The sequence below is a fragment of the Galeopterus variegatus genome, unplaced genomic scaffold (genome assembly GCF_000696425.1).
Source record: "Galeopterus variegatus unplaced genomic scaffold, G_variegatus-3.0.2 Scaffold753, whole genome shotgun sequence".
Classification (NCBI taxonomy): Eukaryota; Metazoa; Chordata; class Mammalia; order Dermoptera; family Cynocephalidae; genus Galeopterus; species Galeopterus variegatus.
The window spans coordinates 405,319-422,516 of record NW_007726864.1 but is presented as its reverse complement, the minus strand read 5'-3'; the positions used below and the strand labels follow the sequence as shown (position 1 = coordinate 422,516).

The 17,198-nt window shown below is 37.6% G+C and overlaps 1 protein-coding gene across 2 annotated transcripts in view; it reads right to left on the bottom strand.

The window, feature by feature from the left end:
- ENTPD7 (ectonucleoside triphosphate diphosphohydrolase 7) overlaps positions 1-17,198 on the bottom strand; it is a 43,822-nt gene that overhangs the window by 22,173 nt on the left and 4,451 nt on the right. For both annotated transcript variants that reach the window (XM_008572118.1, XM_008572117.1), the window contains exons 4-5: positions 4,281-4,486; positions 3,875-4,025 (exon numbers count right to left, since the gene is read on the bottom strand). In XM_008572118.1, coding sequence (XP_008570340.1) covers positions 3,875-4,025; positions 4,281-4,486 — 357 coding nt within the window. The remainder of the gene's footprint in view (positions 1-3,874; positions 4,026-4,280; positions 4,487-17,198) is intronic.

Sequence of the window (17,198 nt, the reverse complement as noted above, 5' to 3'; positions counted from 1 at the left end):
AGAGCTTCCATGCTGACAGCTAATATCTTAGACAAATGTGGTGGAGCTACACAGTAGGTTTTGTTTGGATGGAAACTTCTTTGACAGAGGCAATGCTGAGCGGTGCCAGAGACAAGGCTATCATCTCCTTTGCTCCAGACACACAAAAGGTGGCCAAATCATGAATCAGGTTCCTCTAACCACCTTGCTGGGTGCCTCTGACTTTCTTTTTTTTTTTTTTAAGGTTAAGAACTCTGCAGTATTGGCCTTATCAGCAGTTACATACTTTCCCAAAAGCTCTGATAGAATACTTGATCACTTTTGGTCAAAGAATACTACATGTTTTAAGAAGCAGCACCTCATAGATGATGCTTAGAGAAGAACTAACATTTTGAAATTTTATATTATATTTTTTCATGCCAGTTTTATTGTTTTTTTTTTTTTTTTCTTTACCTCCACATCAGTTTTTTCTCTGGCTCTCCTCCCCATTCCTTGGTTGTGAGACCTCAGGCCATTCACAGAGTTTGTGACATGGCACCCTCTCCTGTGTCATCTATACTCTTCCCAGGGCTTCTAAAATTTCTGAACAACATGAATATCACCTTTGGCAAAAACAAAAATTCTAAATTGCATGCACAGTATGATTACAACTTTGCAGAAATTACATATAGATGTACAGAGAGAAGGGAATGCAACAAAATGAAAGAATTTTGATAGGGTAGTAGATTATAAGTTGTTTTATTTAGTTTGAAGATTTCCTTTAATGATAGAAGTTTTATTGTTTCGGGGTGTATATTTAAATCCTTGATCCATTTTGAGTTGATTTTAGTACATGGTGAGAGGTATGGGTCTAGTTTCAATCTCCTCCAAATGGATATCCAGTTATCCCAGCACCCTTTGCTGAAGAGGGAGTCCCGACCCCAGTGAATAGGCTTGATGCCTTTGTCGAAGATCAAGTGGCAGCAAGTGCGTGGGTTGATTTCGGGGTGCTCTATTCTATTCCATTGATCAGAGTCTCTGTTTTTATACCAGTACCATGCTGTTTTGGTTATTATAGCTTTGTAGTATAGTTTAAAGTCAGGTAGAGTAATACCTCCAGCTTTATTTTTTTGCTCAGCGTTGCTTTGGCTATTCATGGTCTTTTGTTATTCCAGATAAATGACTGTATAGTTCTTTCCATTTCTGAGAGAAAAGTCATAGGAATTTTGATGGGGATTGCATTAAATTTGTAGATAACTTTGGGTAGTATAGTCATTTTCACTATATTCATTCTTCCAATCCAGGAGCATGGGACACACACACACACACTCTCACACACACTCACACAAAAACAAACAAACAGCAACAACAACAACAAAAAAAAAACGGGGGGGGGGGAGGAAGATTTAACAACCTCAACTTTTTTTTTTTTTTTGAAGCTCTTACAACGAGAACAAGGAGGGGACACATCTGGGTGGGAGGGGGGAGAGGGAGGAGGGAGGGAGGTTTTGGTGATGGGACACAATAACTAACTACATTGTATATTGACAAAATAAAAAAAATAAAAATAAAAATAAAAATAAAGAAACATTGGTTCCAAAAAAAAAAGAAGTTTGCATCTATACTATTTAAAGTTTGGTCTTAAAAATAAGTAAAATCAAGGGCTGGCCAGTTAGCTCAGTTGGTTAGAGCTTAGCCTTATTACTCCAAGATTATGGGTTCAGATCCCCATACCAGCCAGCTGCAAAAAATAAAATAAAAATAAGTAAAATCAAAACAAGTTTTTAAAAAAGACAAAGATGTATGGGGAAATAAGGAGCTAGAAGGCCTCTTACATTGACAAGTCACCAAGTAAAATAATCTGCTTCTCTACAGTAAATCAGACAGTAATCCAGTAACTGTGTCTAACAGGAGGAGAGAAATCTGCTGAAAGAGACATTGGCATATGTTATATTGTCTGGCATGCTAACATAAGCAGCATGGGGTCCTATGTGTATGGCTGAGGTTTTTGTTGTTATTGTTTTAAGGAAAGAAAGCCAAACTTTGTGGAAAAAGAAACTGCTATTTACCAAGGGAAAATATTTAAGCTAATAAGAAATACTTGATACCTATGAGACTATGAACATTACAGGAAGATGGATTCTAAAGTTAAAGTTTGCAGTGATTTCATGGATAGGACATCAAAAGCACAGGCAACAAACACAAATATAAACAATTGGGACTACATCAACCTAAAATCTTCTGGCACAGCAAAGCAAACAACAGAATGAAAAGGCAAGCTACAGAATGGGAGAAAATATTTGCAAACCATGTATCTGATAAGGGGTTAATCTTCAAGACATATAAGAAACTCCTACAACTCAATAGCAAAAACACTAATAACCCAATTTTAAAATGGGCTAAGAAATTAAATAGACATTGAATAGACAACACCAAGTCAAGGGTTAAGATCCTCTTTCCAGTCATCTTTTAAAAAAAGAAGACATACAAATGACCAATAGGTAAAAATGCCCAACATTACCAGTCATCAGGAAAATGTAAATCAAAACCACAGCGAGATATCACCTCATACCTGTCAGAATGGCTACTATCAAAAAAACAAAAGACAATCAGTGTTGGTGAGACTGTGAAGAAACTGGAACCTTGCATACTTTTGGCAGCTACGGAAAACAGTATGGAGGTTCCTCAAAAAATTAAAAACAGGCTAGCTGGTTAGCTTGGATGGTAAGAGTGTGGTGTTATAACACTAGTCAAGGGTGAAGATCCCCACACAAGCCAGACACCAAAAAAAAAAAAAAAGAAAAAAATTAAAAATAGAACTACCATATGATCCAGCAATCTACTTCTGGGTATTTATCCAAAAGAATTGAAATCAGGATCTCAAAGAGATACCAGCACTCCCATGTTCACTGCAGCAGTATTCACAACAGCCAAGATATAGAAACACCTAACTGTCCTTGATAGATGAATGGGGAAATAAAACATGGTATATATACACAATGGGATGCTATTCAGCCTTAAAAGAGAAAGAAATTCTGCAAAATGCAACAACATGGATGAATCTTGAAAGATATCATGCCAAGGGAAATAAATGGGCATAATGTTTCTGTTAACAGAATAAGCTCTAGAGATGAATAAGCTCTAGAGATCTGCTATACGATATTGTACAAATAGTGAACAATAATGTATTACACACTTAAAAATTTGTTAAGAGCGTGGATCACATGTCAAATGTTCTTACCACAATAAAATAAAATTATTAAGAAAAAAATAAGTTCAGGGAGGTGTCTCCCACTCTATGCCCACGAGTGTGAAGGGATGGAGGTGTCTTCCTTCTCCTCCTCTTCTAATGTAGGAAGAGGGATCAGGTGGCAAGATGCCAGGATGGACAGCCAAGGTCAAGTGGAAAAGATTTAACTGGCTGAGGGCGAAAAAAATTGGTCTAAAGCAATGGAACGTGAGCTTTGAAGTAGCAGGAAGAGTGAGGAACTCACCAACTATCACCAGGGACATAAGCAAAATTGCAGAGAAGGCAATGTTCCTGCCAGAGCCCTCCCACTATCCCTGAGGTATTCAGTTCTTCAGGTGACCCTTCTGTAATTATGGTCTCCCTCTAGGTGTCTCATGATCCAAATTTATCACCATCACCACTGCTCCCAATTCTCAACCTAAACTAAGAATCACTATGGCCATCTCAGATAGATATTGATCCCAAAGAAGCAAATGACCTGAAGGTGTCAACTACTGATTGTGCAATAACTGGGTACAGGGGTGGCTTTGTTCTATTTCTGAGCACCGTGAATTCTGTGTGGTATACCCACATCCCACCTCCAAACCAGGGAACTATAGAGGACGATGTACAAAATCATCCTTTCAACTCTTAAAATGCCACCAGTGCTTGGACCCTGCATCTCACCTCTCAGGGAGAAGCCTCATGCCTGCTGTACACAAGATGTAAAGGGGGGTCTCCTTGTGCTTCTTCACAGGCACATGAGCAGCAGCAAAGCTCAGCAGAGGACGAAGGTAATCACTGGCATGTTCTGGAGTGTCTGCCATTGCAGAGATTCCTTAAGTAAAATAAAATACGTTCTTTAAAAAGCAGATCACACGGACTAAGAAAACCGATACCCTATAATGTTCTGCTTAAGGTTCTAAACATTTATTTACTTGAGAAGAGGGGGGTGACAATAAATGAGATGTCCCTCCAATTACCCAGACTCTCAAGAGGAAAAGAGTAGCTTGCTGTCTTCCCCTTCTCTCTTCTCCTCTCTCATGCCTGCAACAGATAAGAGATCGACAACAAAATATATCCTGATTAATACCTGGCTTGATTTTTTTAACCACTGGCTGGCTGTTGCGATCTCTCATCTGTTTGATGTCCAGCAAGTCATGGGGGTTCCCATTATGTCTTGGCCAGAAATAAACAAAAATCCGGGAGCCACTGCTGCCACAGTCCACAACAAGTCCATAGCTCAGATTTGGGTCTTCGGTATCAGTAGCTTCAAGCTCCCCTACTCGAGCCAAATACCTAAACCAGGCAAAAAGAAAAATTAGTGTCATGCAGCCTAGGCCCTGAAAGGCACCACCACTTACTTCATTTGTTTATGAGTCTTCATTAAGTGCTACATGTGTCAAGCACACATGGGACTACATGTCCTAACAAAGGAATGAAACAATATTGACCACATTTCCTGGTGTGTATGAGACAACAGCTAGGTTGTGTGCCAGTTATCACTGAAATTAGGTAACTAAGGACCCCCCATGTTTGGGGGCAGTTGAAACTGGATGGGGCAGCAAATCTTGTACCAAATATTAAAGAGCTTGTAGGCCTGAATAACTAATTGGCTTTTTGTTGTTCCACTAAGTTTGGGGGTGGTTCATTATGCACACTAAGTAACTGAGGCAATCCTAATCATTTCTTCTCTATACTTTCTGTATAGATACATACAGAATACTGCAGAATGATTTATCACTTAATATATGTTTCTGGGTGGTTATATTTTTGATTGGGCTTTTCATTTTTTACACTTAATCTTAGCCAAAAAAACAAGAAGTGATGGCCTTATTGTTTTAGTTTTTGCTTTGTACTTAAATTGGTGGAATTGCATTTATAAAAAATGTACTTCATAAAAGCATTCATTACTTTTTCTACAATCTTTTAAAATATTTCATAAACACAAAAAGAATATTCATAAAATATGCATAGAGTATAAAGAATAATAATAAAACTAATGCTGGTGTACCCACTACCCAGTTTAAAAAATAAAATATTGTATTTTTTTTTTTTTAAAGAATACTTCTTGGCTTTAGGACATTAGTGTTTTGTGTCAGGATTTTTTTAAATACTCATTCCAAGATATCTGGCTGACAGCAGTAAGATGAAACCAGTAAAGGAGTCAGCACCAAACACACCGAGGTTTGAGTCTCAGCTTTATCACTTTCTATGCTGTGTGACCTTCAGCAAGTTACTTAACTTCTCAGACTGTTTCCTCATCTGTAAAATAAGGAGTTAAGAGCATCTGCCCTAAGAGAGATAATATATGTCAAGTAGGTGGCAGAGCTGTGCTGCCCTTGTTGGATGTTGAGAACAGAATAAGGGCTGAAAAGTCCAGAAAGAAAAGAAGGCTCAGAGTTGGTAAAATGCTTCTTAGTGCTGAAGCTTTAATTAATATTAAGTTCTCTCAGAAGCTGAGGGTCTGAATTCTCTTCAAAGGTTCACTTGAAGAAGAGTTCAGTGAGAATGGGTTTTAGTTTTTAGAAAGGAGAACTCTATTGGTGCCCAGAGGACACAGTGCATGGTAAACAGATTAAATTTTTGTCTTCTAAATTCTTTTAAATTTAAATAAATGTTACTATAGATTGAACTAATAATTGTTTAAGTAAATCCCCTGAGAGTGAAGCTGTGAATTTTTTCAAGTATTATAATAGTTAAATCCCCTTCCTTCTATCTGCCCCACTCATCCAACACTGTTTTTAGAGCTCTTAGACCCCCAAGGCCCTTACATAGCACCCCTCAGAACCAGGTTTTGTGAAGCATGAAGCTAATACCAGAGTACTTCAAAAAGTTCATGAAAAAGTAGAATTAAATGATAGTATGAATCTTTCCACAAACTTTTTTTTTTTTTTAAGATGACCAGTAAGGGGATCTGAACCCTTGACTTGGTGTTGTCAGCACCATGCTCAGCCAGTGAGCTAACCGGCCATCCCTATATAGGGATCTGAACCCACGGCCTTGGTGTTATCAGCACCACACTCTCCCAAGTGAGCCACAGGCCGGCCCTCCATGAACTTTTTTAAGTACTCTCATACAATTTGGGGGCCTTTTTAAAAAAAAAAAAAAAAAAGGAAAAAGACAAAGAAGAAGATGCTGACGATGCCGACGATGATGAAGAAAAAGAAAGAAAGAGAGAGAGAGAGAGAGAAAGAAAGAAAGAAAAAATACATGCACATTAAAAAAGAAAAGACAAAAAAATGAAAAAAAAAGTAAATAAATTTTTAAAAAACTTTTTAAAAGATTCAACATTACAAAAACAAAAGGGGCCCATAAAAGTGAGGGGCTTTGAGGTGCAGGTATCATTAGTTTCACAGTAAATCTACATCTGACCAAAATGTAGATTTGCCATGTGTCGCACCCCTCAGAACAAGCTAGCCAGTATTTATTTGTGATTTCACATTACTATACAGACCACAGAGTTCTTTACTTTCGACAGAAAAACAAACCTGATGAAAAGAAGAGCACAAAGAAACAGTTCTCAACTGAAAGAGTAGGGCTGGCCAGTTAACTGTCTTGGGAGTGCGTAGTACTAGTAACACCAAGGTCATGGGTTTGGATCTCCATACTGGCCAGCCACCAAAATAAACAAACAAACAAATAAATAAATAATTGAGCTGAGTACCTTTCCTATTCTAGAACGCAAAATGCATTTCTTTAAAAAAGAGAAGAAAGGGCCAGCCAGTGACTCACTTGGGAGAGTGTGGTGCTGATAACACCAAGTCAAGTCAAGGGTTAAGATCCCCTTACCAGTCATCTGTTAAAAAAAAAGAAGAACATGCATTTGAGCTTCAAGAATGCTGTAAATTATTGCATAGTAGGGTAAGGTACAACTTTCTTTTCTGGATGTGAAACGGTAGTGAGTTGAGGGAAATGAAGCAGGTGGCAAAAATCTGTTACAGAACAGAAAGTTTACAGTCCTCAAGATGCAGTTTCACCACGTACCTTCCTTTTCTAACCAAATTACTGGGCTGAACTGGGCTCAGACTCCACCAATCAATTCAACAGTTCACTTCTATCACAGGAAAGCTGGGTAGAAGTCTGGGCTCAAGTTACAGAATTCTCGCAAATACTGACCTTGTGAGAGTCCACAGATTAAAAAATACGCACGATTTAAAAAAAAAAAGAAAAAAAAGACATAGGCAAGATAATCTACCCCCAATCCAAAGTGACTTCTCATTTCCCATCATAGCAATCTTTCTACTACACATGTTTCACAGAATTTTCTCTGCTTTCTTTCTCTGAAAACTACCCTCTCTACTTGTCCCTGACAAGATTCTGGATCCCACTCCCTTTTGTCTAATGAATAACTTTTCTCTAGTGCATTGCTTCTCAAACTTTTGGGCCTCGGGATCCCTTTATAATCCCTCAAAGAGCTTCTGTGTACATGGTATATATCTACCTATATTTACTATATTAGAAAATAAAATAGAAAAACAATTTAATATTTATTAACTCATTTAGATAAAACACATTCATTACATATTAACATAATATATTTTTATAAAAATAACTTTTCTAAAACAAAAAAATAGAAGAGTGGCATTGTTTTATAGTTTTGCAAATATCTTTAGTGTCCAAATTAATAGAAGACAGCTAGATTCTCATATTGTTTCTATATTCAATCTGATATGTTGTTTTGTTTAAAGTATTTGTGTGAAAAGCCAGCCTCACACAGACATATCAATGGAAAAGGAGGAATATTTTAATAGCCCTTTCAGACCATTGTGGATATTCTTCTTTGTTACTACACTAAACTTGATGTGGGAGCTGGCCAGTTAGCTTAGTTGGTTAGAGCATGGTGCTAAGAACACCAGGGTCCAGGGTTCAATTCCTGTACCTGCCAGCTGCCAAAAAAAACTCAACAAGTGGAATTTCCTAAAGATTAGTTGCAACTAGAATATAAAACCCTACCAAAGAACTTTTCATTTTCTGTTACATTAAAATCCATTGTTTTATCTTGCACTTTGAATGGCTTTTACCAGGCATGATTTTGTAAAATTATATATTAGAAAATATTGGCTCACTGAGTTATGTAAATCTTCCTAATGTTGCTGACACATTTCATTCTACAATACCAAAAAAAAAAAAAAATTCATTAATATTATTACCAATCTTACTAAAAAAAGGTATTTTAAGTATTAGGAAGCTATAAAATTCACAATGGCAGATACAGTTTTCTAAAATTCTAATTTTCACTTGGAAGTTCAAATTTTATCATTGGCAATAAATACTGACAGATGTTTTCCTTGAAGTAACAGATTTACTCCACTCATTTTCAAGAAAATGTCTATGAAATACCAAAGTCTGAAAGCCATAGTTTTTCTGCAGTCCTTCTCTCAAGTAAAAATAGTGTTCCATGATAAAAAAAAAAACAGCTAGGTTTAGTTCATAACTCAAACAACTGCCCAGATGCTTTTCCCTCACACAACTTCAGTTTGCAGCAGAAGTGCTTAAAGTTTACTTTCCATTTTATCACACAGAATATTAAAAAGATATTCTTATGTGGAACTGGATTTTTTCCCCATTGCAATTGTGTGGCAATAAAGAAAACAGTAACTACTAGTACAGTTTGGTAACTCTATCTTGATTTGTGCTAAGATACCAGGAGTTTTACACACCACTGCTTTTGCACCATCAGAGCAAATGTCAGCACCATGCTCTCCCAAGTGGGCGAACATCAACTCAGTGACAAAGGCAAATAGCATCACAACAGTCAAGAGGTGAAAGCAGCCCAAGTGTCCATCAATGGATGAGTGGATAAGCAAAATGTGATACATGCATACAATGAAATATTATGAAGCTTTAAAAAAGAAGGAAATCCTGTCACATGCCACAACATGAATGAACCTTGAAGACATTATGCTAAGTGAAATAAGCCAGTCATAAAGATAAATACTGTATGATTCCACTTATATGAGGTATCTAAAGTAGTCAGATTTATAAAAACAGAAAGTAGAAAGCCGGCTGGTTAGTTCAGTTGGTTAGAGCATGGTGTTGATAACACCAAGGTCCAGGATTTGATACATGTACCATTCACACACACAGACACAAAAAAAGAAAGAAAGTAGAATGTTGGTTACCAGTGGCTGGATGGGAAGAAGGAAAAAAGGGAAGTTGTTGTTTAATGGGTACAGAGTTTCAGATTTGCAAGATGAAAAAGTCCTGGAGATCTGTTTCACAACAATGTAAATATAGTTAACGCTATTGAACTGTACACTTAAAAATGGTTAAGATGGTAAATTTCCTGTTATGTGTTTTTATCCACAATTTTTAAAAGGCAGATAACATCTTAGTATTATTATGAAAATAGTTTTGGCCCCAGAGACACCCTGAAAGGTTCTCAGGGACCCCCAAGGGTCAGTAAACACTTTGAGAACCACTGCTCTAAAACAACCTTCTTTTTCTCTCTAATACCCATCTGCTTCTCTACCTATTCCTTCCCCTTTCCCATCTCCTTTGACATGACTTCCTAGTTCTTAGAAGCCTCTACTCAACAATGTTGCCTTTTGCAATATTCACGATGATTTGAAAAGGCCTCCTCCTTCTGTTCTAAAATGTGGAGTGTCCCTATTGCCTCCAAGCAGTTTCTCTATGTTTCAGTATGAGCCCCTAAGATTACTTTCATATTCTGCCTCTCCACTTAGACTATAAATTTCTCAAGAGCAGGTACTTTGTCTACAGTACCTCAATATTGTCATAATGTTCCTCACATTTCTATGCCCAAAACATGTATCAATCAATATTGATTGGTTAGGTCCTAAAGCTCACAACATGGAGCTACTGGTTTGTTAATAACTTCTTCATGTCCTTGTATAGCTCTATTCAAAATCAATTGGTCTAAATAGCTTTCCAAAGTACTCTGTTATCTTCTCTGATTCCTGCCAAAATAAGGAACTTCACAGCTCTAATTTTGGTGTGTTTCAAATTTGCTTTCTCTTCCCTTAGAAGTTTCCATCTGTGCGTTGGCCAGAACAGCTGAAAAAGGGGAGCCATGCAGAGGCCACTGAGTCATCCCAAGGGACTGGTGTAGGGCCCATGCCATGGGAAGTGTTTGGAGCACAGGTGGTGGGGGAGACAGGCCCACGAGGAGAACACTGGGACACAGCAAGGACAGCCGATTTGCCCCCAGTCAGCACAGGACCACCGAGAGGAGACTGGTCAGGAATGCAGAATTGCATGGGGTGCAGTTTGATGAAAAAACTCAGGCCCAGATCAGAGTTTCAACACAACCCAGGTGCACCGGGTCTCTGGAGAGCCAGAAATACCTATAAGGTCAACCATTAAACCCTGAGCTGCACAAAAAGCCTTCCCTAGGGAAACAGCAGAAAAGCAGCAACTTAGCTCAAACCACACAGCTCAAGTACTAGTTCCCTCAGGAAGTTCCCCCATTTTAGAAGTAAGCAAAGGACAAAAAATTAGTTCTGGCCCAGGCACACCACCAGTGCCTCGGGGCCTCGCCCACAACCACTCACACTGCCAGCGCCTCAGGGCCCCACCCGGGGGCCCAGGCCTTGGAGCCAGAGACTGTACCCCCCACCTACAACCAGGCACAAGGCCAGTGCCAAGAAGCGTGACAAAAGCATCACCTCCATGTGGGTGGCCCATCACAGCCACCACAGTAACCACGGCTGCCGCAAGAGTGGCTAGATGTCACAACCACCATGCAGATGGTCCACCAGCCACTGGAGTGCATTGACACAAGGAGAGTCACCAGCAGAAAACAAAGAAAAGAAGAGGATGTCTCTCTCCACAAGCTCATTCCAGAGTGACAGAAGAAGCATCTGCTCTATGATAATATTGGGGGACCTGAACACATCTCTCAGCGTTGGACAGATCATCTAGGCAACAAATCAACAGAGTGACCATTACTATTTCAGAGGGAGAGAAGAAATCTAGGGTTATCAGCGGTGGGAGCGGAGAGGGAGGGCAGATAGGGAGAGATTGGACAAGGGGTATAAAGAATAAGTACAATTTGTAACAATATACATACTAGTAATATTGATTTGATCAACATATGTCAACATTGAATCTCAAAAATATGTATAATCAATTATGATTCAAAAAAATTAATTAATTAATTAATTAATTAATTTTTTAAAAAATCTGCTTTCTCTTCCCTTAGAAGTCTCCATGTGTGCATTGGCAAAAAATGTCAGCTGACATTAGATCACAAGGGAGGAAGATAGGACCAGATGACATTTATGTTACACTTCCCAGTTGAGTCTTTGATCAATCACTGCAGGCAGTATTAAGTCTTCATTTTTCTTATTTTTATTTTGCTCACAAATGAGTAAATGAAGAACAGTGTTCCCCTTTGGGAAGTAACAGTATTACCTTTTTCTGGAACTCTGACCTCTTATGACCTAATCAGGCTTTTTTACTTTCAAGTGCCTGAAAGTCTTCCTCTGTATAGGCTCCTAATGTGAATGGATCATCAGTCCATTCCTGGATTTTTTCATCTATAATTTGTAGTCCTGGCCATCATGGTCAATTACTTGCATTGCTGGGCCCTCCTGTTTTGCTGATGTTGCACTAAGACAATCTCTAAAGAGGACCTAAAGCCCAAGAGAAAAGTTCCAAAAGCTTTGGAATTCCTCACATCTGCCTTCCTAAGAGAGGCCTGATTCTCCATCACATACACATATCCCCTCTCTCTATTTGAGAAACATGATTTCGCTCTAGTCAATGAAAAGAAAGCTACCCACAAATACATCACCCAAGGCAGAATGGGAACACAATGGCTTTTCACTGCCATTATCCTGAAAATACTAATAGCATTAGCTATAATTGACCAAACCATTATTTAGCTTACAAAATCAACACTAATTATACCACTTTTAGATTTCAAATAGAACTCAGTGATATGCCAAAAGTCAATTAAAGTGGACACCATCATTACGGGGCTACCTAGCTCTTCACTGAATGTCATCATACTCTTCAAGTCTGCTGAAGGCTCAGAACCAAATATAATGACATTATAGTTACAGTAGCTGTACATGATTGATGATAGTAATACAAGCCAAGGAAAGTATCTTACAAGGTTATTGCTTACCTCCTAACAAGATTAATCTGAGCGGATTGGAACATTTATAATTTAAAGCCTTGCTTATAAACATTATAAACACAAGTAAATGAATAAATGTAAATTAATGCCTTCAATTTCACCAACAAAAATCTCTGAATTATTCTATCATACATAAACCCCTTAATTTCATCTACACATCCTAAAGTTTATCATTTTTATTCTAACCAAAAGTAATCTCTTTTTGACTTTTGTAACCAGTGGCTTTCTAGTTAAAATTTATTGTGTTTAAATTGCTTGTTCTTTCAGTAAATTTTCCTAAACCTCTCATTTTGTTTCTTTCTGTCTGCCCTTTAAGATAACACCTCTGGTGCAAAAGTCACAAGTTGTGTGCCTAAGGTGTTTTGCAGGGCTGTTGGAGTTAGCTTGGCCCAACACAAACCAGGCTAAACTGGTTGGGCCCACAGACCTCTCTACTGAACCTGTGTGAAGGTCCAATGGGTGGCCTCTTGATGTCAGAGGGCCAAAAACACCACCTCCAGATCCTGCTAATGCTGCCATTTTCTCAATGTGCAGAGGTATGCAGACAGCTTGCACCTATACAGATTGCTAAAGAACTTCCCCAAACCCTTTAACCAATCACAAACCCCCATACTTCACACCACCCCAACCATGTCCCCATAAATGTCTCTTTAGGGCTGGCCAGTTAGCTCAGTTGGTTAGAGCACAGCCTTATAACATAAATATCCCTTTTTTACTCACTGCTAACAAGGCAAATTTGAGATATATTTCTCCCATCTTCTTGTTTGGCCACCCTGCAAATAAACCTTTTTCTCTGCTGCAAAGACCAGTGCTTTAGTATTTGGCTTTCCCTTGCATGCAGGCAAACAAATTCCATTTGGTTCAGTAACATTTGCTCTAAACAAAATTGATACAGAATTTAAACAGAACTGGAGGCTTGCACTAAGCCAATTACTGACATAGAACCTCTCCTTCAATTATTCCCAGATGGCAAAGGAACATGAAGGAACCACCTTTCAATAGCTACAAAAGACATTCTTCAGGACAACAGTTCAACCAGACAAAATTTTACCCCCTAATGAAGACAGTAGTGGGTCATAAAGTGAACGATATTAAACATTAAGGTTAAAAAAGAAATGCACTAAATATACAGAACATTTAAGTAAGAACAATTTACCATTTATCTTATATAATATGTATGTACACATGCTAAAAGTGCCCCTTATACTAGAAATTAGCAAACTTTAACAATTTACCCAGCATCCAGGGCAGTGCCTGAAATATGGTACACTTAGAACTTTCTGATATGATGGAAATAGTCTCTATCTGCACTGTCCAATAGGATAGCTAGTAGCCACATGTACCCATTGAGTATTTGAAATGTGTCCAGTGCAAGTGAGGAACTAAAGTTTTTGTTTTATTTAATTTTAATTAATTTAAATTTAAATAAAAACATGTGGGTAGTGGCTACCCTAAGGATACCACAGTGTAGATACTCAATAATATTTGCAAGTGAATGGATGAATGAATAAATGAATGTAAAATATGTATTAAGTCTAAAGAAATTGTTGGAGCATGTCTTATAATATATGGCACAGATAAATGACAGATAAATAGTTGATTAAAACACATCTAACACAAATATTATTCTTAAAAACAGGCCTGCTATATGTGTGAGGGGGCAGGACTTATATGGGAAATCTCTGTGCCGTCAGCTCAACTGAATCTGTAAACCTAAAACTGCTCTAAGATATAAAGTCTATTTAAAAAAAAAAAAAAAAGTTTTGGAGTCTATCCTACTCTCTAAATGTATCTTTTCCTAAATTCTAGTTCTGATGCAAACTTTCTGCTTTCTCCTTCCAGAGGTATGTGTTCACAATAAAGAAAAAAAAAATACAACTATTTTCAAAACTACTGAGGGTTAAACTCCCCACAGGCTTCTGAAGTCCTGGGTTGTATCACCTCAGAAGTGATATGCTAAATTCCAACATTGGCTGAAAAAATTCTCAATTAAAATATTGTTTTTCAATACAAAAGTAAAATACTTTTTAAACATCAACTACTCTCATACACGTTAAAATATGCAAGATAGACTATCTTTTCTAAGTAAAATAACACCTCATTTATCAAGACCATAGAAGAATGAATACAGTATTCCTTTGGGCATATTTTCATGATCAAAGTTCTCCAAACTTGCTCTTCTGAATTCACCTGTGTGTTCCCAGAAAAACAGCACACTCTTTGTGGAACACCACAAAATGCTGATATAATTTAATCACATGAATTATGAACAATTTAAGTAGAAAAAATAACTATTTTACATATGTATGTAATATAAAATCACAACCATAAGCACTTGCCTTTAAAAAAAATTTTTTTTTGGTGGCTTCGAAAAAAATTTTTTAAGCTATTGAACTAAGGTGTTTCCAATTTCTAGTTATCTGTTTAATCATTTTATCATCAGCTAGTGCTCACTGGTGCTTAAATGGTGGCAGCTATCACAAAAAAGAAATGGAAGCAAAATTTTAAATGGAGATAATGCTGCCCATCATCTTCAATATATATTTTCAGGTAAGAGAAAGGAATTAATTAGAGAACAAAAAAAAAATCAAGATTATTTCAAATAATGATACTAAGATTAACATTTGATTAGTTAGTCAATGTGCCCGGCAATCCTAGATGCTTTACTCTTTGCATTCAAACGACATGATTATAAGGTAGCCATTTTCACTCCCACTTTATACACAAAGAAAACGAAATCTGGCCAGTTAGCTCAGTTGGTTAGAGTGAAGCCTTGTAACACAAAGGTCAAGGGTTTGAATCCCCATAGTGGCCAACACATTTAAAAAAAAAGAAAGAAAGAAAAGAAAATGAGATTCCAGGACATTAAGGAACCTGACCAAGATCGCCCAACTAGCAAATGATGGCCTGATTAGCTCTAAAATCAATCCTCTTTCCCCTACACCACCATACCTCCCCAAGTAACTAAATCTTAGAGCAAGTTTTCAATGCAGGCTGTACGTTAGAATCATCTCGAGAAGAGTCCCAATTATTTGCATTTTTTAAAGGTCTCCAAGTGACTCAGATACACCAAGGTTGAAAACCACTGATTTAAGGTCATCATTAATGTATATTATTAGACTGTATAATAAAACAGTTTTAACAAAATACGTAGAACTATTTACCACTTATAGAAACTGTACACAGAAATTTTGACTTATTGGGTCTATTTTTAATAAATTTTCTCTCTCCTGCCTCACTGTCAAGATGTTAGATATTATTGATTATTGTCATCAGTGTGCCCATATCTAATGGTTCAAGTCACCCTACCCCCACCACCATTCTAATTTGTTGTTATCTGCTGTGCTCTCAGACAAAGGAGAACCATGCTAATTAAAACTATGTAAAATAAAGCAAACAGGTTTTATGTGTCAGCCTATCTTATCAGTAAAATACATGTGCTTTCAGTACATGAACTTAGTGATATCATTTATAGGCCTCTTCTGATGAGATTTTCTGATTCTTAACTTTGTTCTTGATTCTTGAAGTATGTATGGTTCCCAATTCTACACAGCTGTATATAAACTATTATGTCACTGGGAAATAATTATTCCTTCATATCTGCTTTGCTAACTAGATTATGAACCCCATGAGTTCAGGGGCCACATTTTATTCATCTTTGTACTCCACTGCCTAGCAGAATGTCTTGCACACAGCAAGCTCTCAACAAACGTTTACTTTCCAAATGACTCATGAGGCTGCCATGAGTGAAGTTGAATGATACATGTTATAACCTTTCCATAAATAAACAACAATGAGCTCCAAGCTACATGGCTGCTGGGCCAAAGCATTACAGGGTGTTAGGACTTTGGTGAGGTCACCACATGGCACAGTCTGTGTATTCCTCAGCTCTGCAGCTAACTTGTTTCAATTACTTCAACCTAACAAGTATTTATTGGACCTGGCCAATTGTGGTACAATGGGAGACAAGGATCATTGGATCACTCTGCCTCCCACATGTCACTCAAACGCTTCCACTTCTCTCCATCCCCATTGTTGCCACTCAAGTTCAGGCCACCATCTACTGAAGTATTCTAATTAGCTTCCCTGCTTTCTTTTTACTTTCCTCTAATTCATTCTCCACAATGCCACCAAAGTAGCTCTCTTTAAAAAGCAATTCAAAAGGTGAACAAACAATAAATAAATAATAAAAAGCAATACAGATCATATCCCTCTTCAAAATTTTTCAAAGTCTTCCCTCTGCCTGTAGGATAATGTGTAAACCCCCCAAAACAGCTTAACAGGCCCAGCCTGATCTACCTGTCCAGCAACATAGCTCACCACCCACTTCCTAGTAGTCTTTAGTCATATTAACTATCCTACATGGAATTCCATAATGAGATTATGCTGTCTTCCGGCAGAAAAATGTGCTCAGGTCTGTCAGGAAAATCCCAATAAGCATTAAAGCAACTCAAATTACAGATTTAGGTCTCTTAAGATTTAGTCAAGTTTCTTAAGACCAATTGTGAACTACTGTAGTCATCCAAACACTGTTTCCTCTTCTGGAAAGGAAGAGACAAAAATGAATAGGGCTGCTAGAGAAGAAAAGATTGAAAACATAAGCTTCTTGAGCAAAGGCACCAAAGTCTCTGTGTCCTGGTGCATAATATTACCTGGCACATGGTAGCTGCTCAATAAAATTGTGTTGAATTAATTAATTGATTAATTACCAAAGTGAATAGGAGGTGAGAAATTCTAGGGACAGAACAACCCAGAAATATAAAGGAGAATAGGCACCCAATTCTGACCAAAAAAGATTCAAGGAAAGGGTTGTGAGAGGTTTCTGGGAAGATTCTTCTTCATTCTTAAAAGAGAGCCATGGAAAGCCTGTTTCTCTCTCCTGCAGGACATGAGTGAAGATGC